This window comes from Artemia franciscana, chromosome 1 (assembly GCF_032884065.1).
Source record: "Artemia franciscana chromosome 1, ASM3288406v1, whole genome shotgun sequence".
NCBI lineage: Eukaryota > Metazoa > Arthropoda > Branchiopoda > Anostraca > Artemiidae > Artemia > Artemia franciscana.
The window spans coordinates 68,599,393-68,614,215 of record NC_088863.1 but is presented as its reverse complement, the minus strand read 5'-3'; the positions used below and the strand labels follow the sequence as shown (position 1 = coordinate 68,614,215).

At 35.0% G+C, this 14,823-nt stretch overlaps 1 protein-coding gene across 2 annotated transcripts in view; it reads right to left on the bottom strand.

Moving 5' to 3' along the window:
- Positions 1-14,823, bottom strand: part of LOC136033270 (chaoptin-like) — a 65,732-nt gene that overhangs the window by 14,438 nt on the left and 36,471 nt on the right. For both annotated transcript variants that reach the window (XM_065714030.1, XM_065714033.1), the window contains exons 5-8: positions 12,732-12,831; positions 10,235-10,405; positions 6,876-6,994; positions 2,854-3,000 (exon numbers count right to left, since the gene is read on the bottom strand). In XM_065714030.1, the coding sequence (XP_065570102.1) occupies positions 2,854-3,000; positions 6,876-6,994; positions 10,235-10,405; positions 12,732-12,831 (537 nt within the window). The remainder of the gene's footprint in view (positions 1-2,853; positions 3,001-6,875; positions 6,995-10,234; positions 10,406-12,731; positions 12,832-14,823) is intronic.

Sequence of the window (14,823 nt, the reverse complement as noted above, 5' to 3'; positions counted from 1 at the left end):
GCGCGAAGCGCCACCCCAACAGCTAGTATATAATATATATATATATATTATATATATATATATATATATATATATATATATATATATATATATATATATATATATATATATATATATATATATATATATATATATATATATATATATATATATATATATATATATATATATAGTTCTTATGTTCTTAAATGATTCGTATTGCATTTCTGATACAAAGAGCATTTGAGAATTTGAAAGAGAAAGATTCAAAGTATGATTAAAGTGACGCATTCGTCACTTCCATTTAAATCTCAGCTATCGATCCACAGTTAGTCAATACCACTACTATGCAGTCGTCATTGCTGATTCCTACAAAGTCCAGTAAACTCAGAGTCACTCCTTTTAAAAAGCGTATTCCCAAGATCCCAAGTTCATAAGTTAAAGCAAAATTCTTCTGAAGTTTCTTTCTATTGACAGGGAATTGTCGTCAGTGCAAACATCACCATCATATCATGACCTCTGATTGGAACATTTTGCAGTCTGAGAAGCACAATAGACTCTACTATAGACTTCAGCTAAGCTCTATTTTCATTCATTTGTTTCAGATACTTTTAATTTATTTCATTACGAACAGATTTATTGGGCGTGATATAAACCTTAATAAACGAATTCCCAGCTTCGACAGTATTGGAATGATATTTGGATGCCTCATGCACTGAAAGATTACCGCTCTCCCCCGTTACTTTCAAAAGCTCGGGTAAAGGCTGGGATACAAAATTTTGAAAGCAACATGTTGATTTGAATCTCCAGTATCCCAAGTCACAAACAGAAAACCTGTCCTGTGGTGGCGCAGTGGGTTTGACCTTAGCTTGGTAATATGGGACCCAGAGATCGAATCATGCTGCAGTAATGCACCGCAGGGCCCGCGCAGGGACCTGAGTAGTCAAGAAGCGTCGTTAATCTGATACAATACAATACAAACAGAAAACAATAGTTACAAAAAAGTACTTTTGTCTCTGGAAAACACAAGCCAGTGAAAAACTTGCATATGGGAATCTCTCAGATATTACCTTTCTTCTTTCTCCTGTCCCACGTCCTTGGAATGTGGTAACAGAAAGCCATTCAGGGATTCCCAAGATCATTCTTACAATTCACAATTTATTCAGTGTAAATTAGATGGATTACGTCACCATAGCTTATACTATCATTCAAAGGAAAAGATTTTCCGGACAAGGTACAGCGTCCAGAATAGTTTCAACAGTTTTCAAAAGACTGGGGGGGGGGGGGTAAGATTCTGTAGGAGCTTCTATTGCTTGAAGACAAAAAAAAATATCAAATCCCCCAGCAGGGTTTCAAAATTGCGAAACTAGCCAATTTTTTGGCTGTTTTTCAAAATTTAAAATAATTCGCTCACATTTTCAAACAATCAGCACAGTTTTATCCACCCAAAAAGGCATATTTAAGAATCAAGCGTAAATACTTTTACTTATGATTGCAATGGGAAACCAGCCACAGTGAGCAGGACAGCGCACCCTAGTAATAAGATATAATATGTAATAGGAATGGGACTTTTTTCACACTGAGCGATTAAATGACCGCAATAAAAGGGCTCGACAAGTGTACACAGAACAACAGTTCTAGCCAAGTTAAAAACAAATTGAATCAAGGTAACAAGGGGGGTTGACCTCCCTCTACCCTCCGGATCTGTCACTGAAATGGCGAGCTATTGCAATGAGAGTTGGTAACTTATAGTTGAGAGAGAAGCCTCATAACCAAAAAACCTGATTGTTTTAATATACTTCAAGTTTGACTAACTATAGCTAAAGAAGTAAGAAAGCACAATATCGTATAAAAGCCCATTTTGAAAATATTTAAATAAAACACCAAATTCATAAAATTTCACAAAATATTCATCGGAGAAAGAATATATTATAGAGGTAAATTATATGCGATAAAAACAATTTCAAGGAAAATTATGAAGAGCTGAATGAAGGAAAAAACCAATAGAGAGAAAAATTTCCCACGTCTTTGTTACCTTTATTATGAGTGTGACAAAAAAAAATATATATATACAATGGAGAAATTTTCAAAATATATAATTCCCTTTCTATTAATGCGAAAGATTTTGGTTGAAATAGCTACTATAGGAAACCTTGAATCTGGATAAAAATTGCCAACTCTACGTAGGGAAAGGATCAGGGGAAGTACCTCTAATATGTTTATTGAAAATGTTCGCTTTAGTGTGTTCTATTCGATTGGTCGTCCTGCATTTTTGATGAACAATCACTGAAAGAGCTATGCTCTAGTTTTGTGATCATTCTGTGTGATTTTGTGTTATTTTCTGCTCCTGATTAAAAATGATTCGTGGTCAAGATGGATGGTCATCGCTATAGTAAACTTTTATTTTAATCTTCACGATCATTTTGGAACAAAAAATTTAATCAGTCAATATCTTGCAACATATATTATTCTCTTCGTGAAAAGACTAGATCAAGTTTATTGGATGATGCTTCAATACTTCTCCTTTCTAATAATTATCTTAACCACCTTTTTGTTAATTTTTGGTTATTTTCTTCTCTTGTGTTATTTTCTTATTTACATTTCCTTATCTGTTTTCCTGTTATGCTCCACTCTTATCCATTTTGTAAGTCGGTAAGAAAAAATTGTTTTTTGTTATTATATATATATGTGAAATGTTCTAGAGAGAGGGTAGAGCGGTATGATTACTTCAGAGCGGCTCTTTTCTTTGTCAAAATATCGAAATTGTCTGGATTTTCAAAGAGTTTTACACATTTTTCCTAGGTAAGGGTTTGCACAAATCAATTTCAGGAGAATTTCCTTGTGAAGCCCTAAAACAAATTTATAGTCACTCACCTTCCTGATAGAATTTGCTCCCAAATTAAGAATCCTGAGTTTGGGTGCCGACATGAAAGAACCATTGTGAATCCTTCTTATGCTGTTTCGACTCAAGTCTAAGATTTCAAGGGAGTTGATAGTAAGTTTTGTGAAGCCTTCTATATCCTATAATAAAGTAAACATAACTGATGGGCCTATAAACTACGTGAAAACGGAGAAAAGAGGGATAAAAAAGGATATTTGAATATCCGATGTTACTCAGTCAACTTTAGATCGATAGGTTAAGGCATGCAATAGCTAAGTAATATGATGAATTATGACAATTCCCTCTTCCATTAATTTTCTTCTTTTTTAGTATAGAGCAACAATTTCAGTTCCAGAAATACGAGCTCCCTGGCTAAAAATTTTAAGTGTCTTAAGATTCTCTAGTTTGAGTTCTCTAGGCGCAAATTCATATTACAAAAGAATCTGCATTTGACTTTGATCTTGGTTGCAGCAGTAGCTGTGGCCTAGTAAAGGATATAGTCAAAGAGCTGGCTTCTTTGGCTTTTTGCCCAACCCCTTTGTGCTCACCTGGGCCTTCATAAAAAAATGAATCATGTTGTAGCTCTCCCATGGCATCACTCTTACCTGGCGCCAGTAAAAAGAAAGGTCATCTCGGCAAGTCAAGGAGCAATAGTGCCGCAAAGATCCCAGCCTGATTCAGCAAAGTTTTAAGAAAAATACGACATGCCAGAAGAAAAGTAAATGCAGTTTCGAAATCAACAGACCTAATAAATACTAGACGGCTGAAACACCAAAATCAACGTAAACAGTTATGAATCTTTTCCGAGTCACAACGTGTGCTTGATTTCGAGGCAAAAGAACACATGTCTATAGTAACAACACAGCTTAGGTTAGGCTTAATGATTTTTGAAAGAGTAATGCATTACACTGTGTATACACTGTGTCTTTATAATGAAAAATATTAATTTGGTGTCAGGAAATAGATAATAAAGATGATTTTAAGTAGTAACAGAACTTTGTAATGTTAATGCTTAAACGTGCTGTTTTTAGCCTACAAATATTATATACTTACGAACGTCTCATTGTTTTGTTTCATTCTTTTCGAAAAAGACACTTTTTGAGAAATATGTCTTAAAGGTTCTTAGTGGTTGACATAGAGCTTAATCTTTGGCAAAGAAACAGAGCCCAAACGTTGCTAGGGCCCCACTTTCGAATGTGGAAGGCAAAGGTTGCTACAATTTTTCAAGTTGTACAGAAAAGGTGAGTCTAATTATGATTAATCAACAGGCTAGTCATTGTTTAATCATTTTGGACAGATAAAGCATTTTCCACACAAGCTTATCCTCTATCCCTATAGATTTTCATTACGTTTAATAGTGGCCACCATGGGAAATAAGTGTCAACAATTCTGTGGACAGAGACAGGTGGCCTATAAGAGCTCATTTAATTTATTTCTTTTCTATACACAATTAATTTTAGAAATACGGATTATTGCATCAAGGAATGCTTTTTTATATTTACTTTTGATACTTTACAAGTTGTCCTGTAGATTCGTTTTCTAGGTCCTAAAAACATTTTTGATGGAGCTATCAACGGTATGTAGACTTCTTATTTATGGATGTTTGGAGGTCCTTGTAGATCGGGAAAAAATAATACATAAAGCATGGAAAACACTCCACTCTTCATTATGTGCTCCTGGTAAGAAGGGATGAGGAATCGATGTTAGTTCCAAGAAAGACCGCAGCATTCCTTTAGTCCTAGCATAGCAAAAATCACAAAGTAGAGAAAAACGAGGACGATAACAGCCAGTGAAAAACAGAAGAAAAAGTTCTGCAAATATTTCGTTTCAGACCTCCGATCAACCGTCCTCAGTGCAGAATAATAGAAATAAAAATGCAGATAAAAGTCCAAAGGACAATATAAAACTAAATCTAAAAAAATACTCTGAAAGTAAAATAAAGACCCTTTTGAAGTAACGAAGGAAAAGGTTAATCGCTTGCCAGGTTTTGTGTAATCAGAAACTATAGTAGATTGCGAAATATAATTTTGTGGATGGATATAAAAACGACCGGAATTAATGAGTTCATCATAAATGGGGATTAGAACAGTTTATCCAGTGTGTCTATTGACAGCGACCTTTAGCTGAATGTGCTTTTTTATTTCAACTGCCTCCCTGAAAACTTGCATGAAGCCTTTAACAGCGGTAATAACGAAAATATTATCAAACAAAATGAAGTGATTGGGCTTGTCATAGACATGTTGAAAAAAGACGGAATCAAACAACTAAGGCCTTTGGCGTAGCCCCAAGGATTTGTCGATTGAGGATCAATGTTCCTATAGCCTCTCCCCTATAAACATCACCACCCAGTATGGGTCTTCAACGTCTTAAGGTTTTTGAGTATTTCCCCATAATTTCCTTGTCAGTTAGGTTACACTTTCAAGAAAAATTTTTTCAAAAGGCGTGCTCCTGGCTGAGTCCAAGATTGACCAGCTAATAGTATTTAAGACGATAAACTATAAGCCATTGATAGATGGATCATTGCTGGCATTAAATTTAAAAGAAAACCGATCATAATACTATATTTTCTTTTAGTGGTCTTAAGACGTGGCTGAGAGCTTTTATTTCATTTTCACCTTTTCAACGTTGTAAAATTAGTGTTCTTTCAGGTCTCTTTCCATGCTTAAAAACAAGGAAAAGTGATGCGGAGGTCAAGCTAGAAGGTATGGCTGCCAGTGGAACCAAACTATTATTAGCCAAAGACTGATAAACATTAATGGCTCTATGTACCAGTAAATTTTCTCGGTAAGAGCAAGCCTCCTCTCTTCCACAACTTGGGTATCATCGTTCTGAACGAAGTTGCGCAATTATTCATTAAAGTTTAGGATAACAGGTTTGGTTAACAATCTGAACTAGAGCGACGGTTTCTGAACAACATTTACCCTTAGCATCTTTAAAGCAGGTTATCTCTGTTTTGATATTAATTGGGCATTTTTTTGACAAGATGATGAGGAGCTTTTCCATTGGCTTGATTGAATGTTCCACGGTTTTTGGGTTTTGCCCATAAGATCATGTCTCACAATCAGTAAAGTCCTTTGGCACAACCTCTGGATCAGCTTTGAGCTAGTTCTATCGACAGTCCGTAACTAATAAATCTAAATTTTTCCATATTTTGTTATTTTGGGAAGTTTAACGATTACCAAAACCAGTTTTGCTCAATTAACAGGCCAACATTTTCAAAATTGCTCCTAAATTTCAGTTTTGCTGCTCCTAATCATTGTTTTCGATAGCTATTATTAAAATTTCGAAAGACTCAGCAATGTTTTACCGAGTTGGTAGCCAGGGTCTTATCTAGGGAGGGAGATAGAGGGGGCAAGTGCCCCGGGCGGCATGCCGATAGGAGGACAAAACATACTTAAATTCTAATATTTTGGGCAAAAAATTTCATATTTACAGCATTTATGGTGCGGCCGGAGGTAAGCGAAGCCTACATTAGCCCCTCTCCGTGAGAAAAAAACTAACTCGGGCTTTTTAGACAGCAACCATTCAAAGCTGCACATTGTTTGGTTCAGCACGTCATCGGAATTTAGCGAAACAAGAACAAAAAAGTACAAAAGAGAAAACACTCGCTCCAGATATATACAACAAGACTGGTCAACAACAGTGGTAATACTAAATTGACAATGTATTGTGCCATACACACAGTAACATAAATGAACACTACATAAAATCATGTGCACTACAAGGCTATCCAGGTTCCCTGGGGAAACACCATAGTACAGTCTTGCTCAAGCTTAGCAAAAGACAATGAGGAACCTAGTTATAAACAGAGTAGGCCTAAGTTCAAAGGAAATCAGAGCTGATTACACTGATATCAGTGCTTAGGTCAACATTCAGTATGAAAATATCACATATAAGCAGCAGCGTCATTGATATCAGATTTAAAGTGAAGTGAAGTACAAAATTCAAAAATAATCAGACACAACTATAGTTATTACTAAAAACGACAAAATTAATGTTGGCAAATATTACTTACGTCGAAAAGATTTCCAGATATGTTAAGCGACTTCAAATTAGAAAGCCGGCGAAGTGCTGCTGAAGGAAAACTGTGAAACAGGTTATTGCTTATGTCCAAATCTTCAAGTTGATCTAATCCTGGAAATAATTGGTTCAAGTTGAATTTTTTTTTTATGACCTTATGCATGCTACCAAGTGAAATTGTCATATGGTACATAAGAAGTGAGAATATAAAATCTTTACAGATTGGTATATCAATAATACGAACCATAAATAGTTATACCCTTTTCGAGATTAGTTTAAAAATTATCTTTCAAACAAAAAACAGTTTTTCAGAAAAAAAGTAAATAGCAACATTAAGTCAAAGATGAGCGGAAATAAAGTTGAAAAATGGTTTAAACATAACATGTTATAGTCATAACCCACTTTACCAACAGGCTAAAAACCCGGGCGGAACCTGATTTCCGGTGGTGTGATTTTCGTTCCTATTACTTTTAAGGGGTGTATTTCCGAAATGAGGCAAATTTTCCCAGAGTCGTAACTTTTGATGGGTAAGACTAAATTTGATTAAACTTATATATCTAAAACCATCATAAAAACCTAATTCTTTTGATGTGTCTATTAGCATCAAAATTGCGTTTTTTAGAGTTTTGGTTACTATTGAGCCGGGTCACTCCTTACTACAGTTCGTTACCACGAACTGTTTGATAGATAAAATTGAAAAATTAAATTCTTCCTATAACATATACTTTGAATAAGTAAAATTTGATTGGTATAATTTTTATTTTTAATGCCGTAATAACTAGGAAAAGAGACTATCAAACAGTTCGTGGTAACGAACTGTAGTAAGGAGCGACCCGGCTCAATAGTAACCAAAACTCTAATAAATTGAATTTTGATATAAATAGATACATCAAAAGAATCGCATTTTAATGTTGATTTCAAATATATAAATTTCATCAAGTTTAGTCTTACCCATAAAAAGTTACGAGCCTGAGAAAATTTGCCTTATTTAGGAAAATAGGGGAAACACCCCTTAAAAGTCGTAGGATCTTAACGAAAATGACGCCGTCAGATTCAGCGTATCAGAGAACCCTACTGTAGAAGTTTCAAGCTCCTATCTACAAAAATGTGGAATTTTGTATTTTTTGCCAGAAGACAAATCACGGGTGCGTGTTTATTTGTTTTTTGTTTTTGTTTTTTTTTTCCCAGGGGTCATCGTACCGACCAAGTGGTCCTAAAATGTCGCAAGAGGGCTCATTCTAACGGAAATGAACAGTTCTAGTGCCCTTTTTCTGACCAAAAAAATTAGAGGGCATCTAAGCCCCCTCCCACGCTCATTTTTTCCCAAAGTCAACGGATCCAAATTTTGAGATAACCATTTTGTTCAGCATAGTCGAAAACCATAATAACTATGTCTTTGGGGATGACTTACTCCCCCACAACCCCTGGGGGAGGGGTTGCAAGTTACAAACTTTGACCAGTGTTTACATATAGGAATGGTTATTGGGAAGTGTACAGACGTTTTCAGGGGGATTTTATTTTGTTTGGGGGTGGGGCTGAGGAGAGGGGGCTATGTTGGAGGATCTTTCCTTGTAGGAATCTGTCATGGGGGATGAAAAATTCAATGAAAAGGGCGCAGGATTCTCTAGCATTACTATAAGAAAACAATGAAAAATAAACATGAAAACTTTTTTTCAAATGAAAGGAAGAAGTAGCATTGAAACTTAAAACGAACAGAGATTATTACGCATATGAGGGGTTCTAAAAAAAACTTTAGCATAAAGAGCGAGGTATTTAGGAGGAGATAAATACCTTGCTCTTTATGCTAAAGTATTTTTAGTAATTTAAACTATTTATTCTATGGCCTTTCTGATTCAGGGGTCATTCTTAAAGAATTGGGAGAAAAGTTAAGATTTAGTGTAATGAGCGAGGTATTAACGAGGGTACAAACCCCCTCGTATACATAATAAAAACGTAAGGTTATGAAAGTTTGTTACGTAAGTTAATTCTTAAGTTACGTATATTTTTTACTAATAAAAACGTTCGTTAAAAATTTAAAGTTCTAGTAGCCTTTTTAAGTAACCGAAAAATTGGAGGGCAGCTAGGCCTCCTTCTCCACCCCTTATTTCTCAAAATCGTCTGATCAAAACTAAGAGAAAGCCATTCAGCCAAAAAAAGAATTAATATACAAAATTTCATTTTAATAATTTATGTGCGGAGAGCCAAAACCAAACATGCATTAATTCAAAAACGTTCAGAAATTAAATAAAAAAAAAACTGACTTTTTTTAGCTGAAAGTAAGGAGTGGCATTAAAACTTAAAACGAACAGAAATTACTCCGTATATGAAATAGGTTGTCCCCCCGCAATCCCTCGCTCTTTACGCTAAAGTTTGACTCTTTGCCACAATTCTACTTTTTAAAACTATTAAAAGCCCTAGCGTAAAGAGTGAGGGATTGTGGAGGGGACAACCCATTTCATATACGGAGTAATTTCTGTTCGTTTTAAGTTTTAATGTCGCTCCTTACTTTCAGCTAAAAAAATCAGTTTTTTTTATTTAATTTGTAACATAATTCACTTTCAGTGCAGTACCAATGACGCAGTAGGCTTTAGACTTTTACAGTTAGGGAAGAGGCAATAGGTAAACTCTTGTTTGTAGTGAAACTAAATTTGTCGTGAACAGTCTTGGGAAGAAACAACAAGATTAAACTAAATATGTGATATGTAATGGTATCAGCTGCTGAAAAGCCCGTCAGTTCAAAATTTAATTTTACTGTAATTTTAGTTTTATTTTAAATGTTGTAATAAGTACATAAGAAAATATTTGTAATATAATTCATTTTGAGTAAAGCGCCGGTGACACAGTAGGTTTTAGACTTGTATTTTTAGTGAAGGGAATTCTTTTCAATCTTTACTTGTATGTTTAATTTAATTTTTATTTGTTTGAAGATTCATTTATACATTTATATTAGAAAATTCTGTATGTTTGTTTGCTATGATTGTTATTTAATTTTTGTTCGTTTCGGGTTTCATTTATGCTTCAACTTCAGCTGTACTCGCCTTACGATTTACTTATTCACATACATTAGTACAATAAAATTTTTCAATTGAAATTTTCAATTGAGGCATAATCGCCTGTTCTTTCAGATCAGTGAATTTATTAGTATTCTGAACCTACTAACTTGCTGCCTAATCTGGAATTATTCCTCAACCTGCTAACCTAACCTGCTGCAGAACCTGAAACTTATGAAATAACTCTGTTTCGAGAAAGTGTCTTAGATTTGTATGGCATATATTAGGGAGGGGATATACTCAATTACTGCTAACCACTCCAGCAATTAAAATATATGACACTATGCATATGTACAAAACTTACCATAAAATGCATCGTCTTTTAATTCAAATAATTTGTTTGAGCTTAGATTTAACTGCCTTATCAGTGTCAGGTTGCGAAAACTTCTATTTTCAATCGACACTATATAGTTATCACTTAGGTCCAGTGTTTCAACAGCCAATGGGGCAGCAAAGGAGTCTTCTCTTACTGACGCTGAAACGAAATTTAACAACATTATGAAAGAGAAAAAAACCGGTTCCATAGCTACAAAGTCAGGTAATAGATGCACTATAGAGAAATTTTTTGCACTGTATAAATTTCTCTACAGTGGAAGGATGATATAACGCACTGGACTTAGACAGAATGCAATGGAATTGTATAATTTGACCTATATATTTGCGCATTAGGGGGTGGGGTGAGATTAGATTATGTTTTTAAAATTATGTTTTTAAAATAGGCCAGTTTATAATATTTTAGTTATTTTTTAAACTTTAACACAAAATCTACAAATTTAGTTGTCATTTATCTTTTAGATCATCTACAATTTTTAAAAGTTATTAAAAAAAAAAATTCAGACATCATTTCTATATTACACAAGTAGTGCCAAGTAACCAATCTTCGTTCGGTGAAGTTTTCCCCTGTAGCTATTTTTGCTTTATCTACCTAACTTGTTACTCAGGCTTGTTCCGTTGAACATACCCTCTAAAATGCCTGAATTAGCTTAATTATCGTATTTTTATTAGCTTTAATTCATGGGGTGTCAAATAAGCAAATTTAATTGAAAAAAGGAATTCTGGCGGAAATTCAATACCACCTCCGCATTTATCCTTCAAGGAATTGTGACCTTTAATTATGTTTTATTATGTTTAATTATGTTTGCGTTCTTTTGGTAAACGATCAATGGCGTCAGAATTAATATTACTGACTTCTTTGTTCAGTGGCGTGAAAATATTTGGTTCCTTCATTCCATCCTAAATCTGATGAGTAAGGCAATTTCCAAATGCCTCTTCGATTAAATTATGACTTGAAACCACATTTACAGGTAATTGTATTTAAGCAAAATGAAATTAATCTTGATTCTTGTCCGAACATATCTTCGTCATGTCCAGCTAATTCTGCTCTGCATAAAACTCCCCCCCCCCCCGTCAAAAATTTTGACTACCAAATTAAACTATAATGAACTTTTTAAATATTAAAGCTATTTAAAAATACATAAAAATGTAAAAGTAACAACTAAATTCAAGAAGGACTGTAAATAAATTATAACAATAAATATAATCAGTAAAATATAATATAAAACAAAGAAAAAAGAAAAATGACTAATTAATAAGCTTATTGATAAAAAATTCCAACTAGTTTAATTTAACTTTGAAAGAAATCATAGTGTCCTTACCACAAACAGGATCAGCTTAGACTGGCAAAAAATAGCTATTGAATAAGTATGTAAAAAAAAAAATCTTAAGTTGACTAATAGTTCCACGTAGACCAGGTACCGATCTTCTGATTTTCCGCCTTCGGCCAGGAGACAAATCAGTGTTTGGGGATAAATCATCTGACGAACTTCCCAGTATTTTCCCCAGATTTCCCAAAGTGTCCTTTTGGATCAAGGTATACTCTGGCTGAGCTTACCGAGTTACACCACTGACCTCGGCTCTAAACGACATAAACAGCTGCAATAGCAATTCTCTTCTCTTTTTCTAAAGTCTTATATTAATTTGCTGTAGGTATTTTTGATTAAAAAAAATATAAACAATATTAAATTACGTTTACATTACTACTGGTAGTATTTCAAAGCATTTATACTGTGAATACAAATCAATATGTACTTACATTCTTGAAAGATTGAAAAAAAATACTTTTCCTTTCAATCCTACTCACTTTGATTAGAGCATTCGTTCTTAAAGTATCGGGAGAAAAATTAGAGCTTCAGTCCACAGAGAAGGAAGAGGAAGGCATATCTCTTTTAAATACTGGGTAATTTATGTTAATTTTAAGGCTTGATATCATCTTAACTTTTATTGAACTAAAAAATGTCTAATTTCTGTTCTTGCTTAATGGTATATGCGAAGTTGTTTTAAATGCAAAAGAAGCTACCGCTCCATCAATTCTCATTCATTTAACATCATTTAACTTACTCCTCCTCTTCCCTGGTAGCTGAGGTGCGACTATACAACCCTATATAAAATTTAAAAAGCTTAAAATAATTCAGCCCAGTTAAATAAACCTTAGAAATAATCATCCTTAAGAAATGAAAAATAAACCTTAAAAGATCTTTTGTATAAGGTTCATATATCTTTAGGAGCGAGGGCTTCAGCAAGCCCTTTCCGGGCTATCAACGATGCTTTGAATTGAAAAGAAGACAACGAATAACCTAAGTTTTCTATAAGACAACCTATTTTCCTTTTTCAAAAGGGCACTACAACGTTCAATTTCCATTAAAACTAACTGTATAAAAAAAGAAACTAAGTCTTCTGTAGTTCTGTAGTTAGTTGTGTGTAGACATTGTTTAAAAAAAGAAAGTAAAAGTTCAAAAACTCACTGAAATCATTGCCCTGTAGATTTAAGTGCTTCACATTCACTAGGGTTCTCATCACTCGACTGGAAATTTCGGAGATGCAGTTCTGCTTCAGGTCTAGTTCCTGTAAGACACACTTTTGTCATTTGCAGCGATAGAACACAACAAATACACTAATAGCGCAAATAGTACTAAAATGGCTTGACAAAACCGTGAATAAAAAACAATTCATTAGAACTGAGAAAATTGAGTAGAAAACGCTTGATAAAAAAGCTTTGATGCTGAATAAGATCGCTTTAAACCTAAAAATTAAGGCTTCTTTGATGAGCCTGAAAACATGCATATTAGTATTAATTAGGCTAGAGCTAAATGTTGAGGAGCGGCCTATGTGACAAAGGTGCCGATAATTGACAAAATTTATTCTAAAAAAAAGAGGCAAGAGCTCATATTGCACTTGTGGCGGGGTCGGAGCCTAAAATTAAACTCGGATGTAGAGTTATCGATTTTGTTCTTTGTTTATTGGCAATTATTACAAAGATTAACTTGCAAATACAGTTTGTTCGGTATTCTACCTGCAAAGAAGATAAATTAGTTACATAGGGCGTTTCTTTTATTCTTTATGAATTCTATTGTAATCTTTTTTTATTGTTTCATTGTTGTATTTTTTTCGAATTTTTCTTTTTGATGTTTTATCTAATAAGTACATTTCAGAAAGTGATGAAAAACTTTCGGCTATCTTTATTGAAGACACAAAAAGAAATATATTTTCTCAAAGCCTAGAGTGGGGGATTGTTTAATGGAGGAGGCGTAAATTACCTGCTCTCAAGATTTCCGTTACTCCTTCCACCGCCCTATGTCCCTGGATCCGATCCAAATTGAAAATTGAGCATCTGAGACATATGATTTTTGTATATAACAAGTTTCATTAAGTTCTGATCGCCCATTCGTAAGATAAACATACACAATTTTCACAATGTCCCCCTAGCCCCCCTAGACGGTCGAATCGGGGAAACCGCTGTTATCAAGTCAATTTTCGAAGTTCCCTGACACATCTACAGATTCCATCGTCTTAGCACGTCCAGAAGTACTGGAGATCCCCCCGACTCCCCCAAAGAGAGCGGATCCGCTCTGGTTATGCCAATCACGTATCTAGGACTTGCTTATCTTCCCACCAAGTTTCATCCCAATCTCTCCACTTTAAGTGTTTTCCAAGATCTAAGGTTTCCCCCTCCAGCTTCCGCCAATATCACTGTATCCGGTCAGGATTTACAATAAGAGCTCTGATACACGAGGTCCTTCTAAATATCAAATTTCATTGAGATCCTATCGCCCGTTCATAGTTAAAAAATACCTAATTTTGTCCAATTTTTCCTCTCCCTCAAGCTCCTCAGATGTTTGAATCGGGGAAACAACTATAATCAAGCCAATTTGTACAAGTCCCTGACACTTACACCAATTTTCATCGTCCTAGCGCGTCAAGAGGCACTGAACTCGCCAAAGCACTGGAAATCCCCCCAGTTCCCCAAAAGCGAGCGCATCCGGTCTTATTATATCAATCACATATCTAGAACTTGTGCTTATTCTTCCCATTAATCTTCATCCCGATCTCTTCACTCTAAGCATTTTCCAAGATTTCCGTTTTCCCATCCACCCCCTATGTCCCCGTATCCGATCCGAATAGAAAACGGATCATCAGAGACACCAGATCTTTCTATATATCAAGTTTCATTAAGATCCGATAGACCATTCATAAGATCAAAATATCTCAATTTCCTTCCCATCCCTCCAGCCCCCCTCCCCTCCAAGATGGTCGAATCGGGGAAACAACTGTTATCAAGTCAATTTGTCCAGGTCCCTGACATGCCTACCCATTTTCATCTTTCTAGCACATTCAGAAGCACCAAACTCGCTAAAGCCCTGAAAATCCCCACCCCCCAACTCCCTCAAAGAGAGCGGATTTGGTCCGGTTATGTCAATCACATATCTAGGACTTCTTCCCACAAGTTTCTTCCCACAAAGTTTAATCCCGATCTCTCCTCTCTTAGCGTTTTCCAATATTTCCAGTTCCCCCCTCCAACTCCCCCCGATGTCACCGAACCCGGCTCGGATTTAAAAT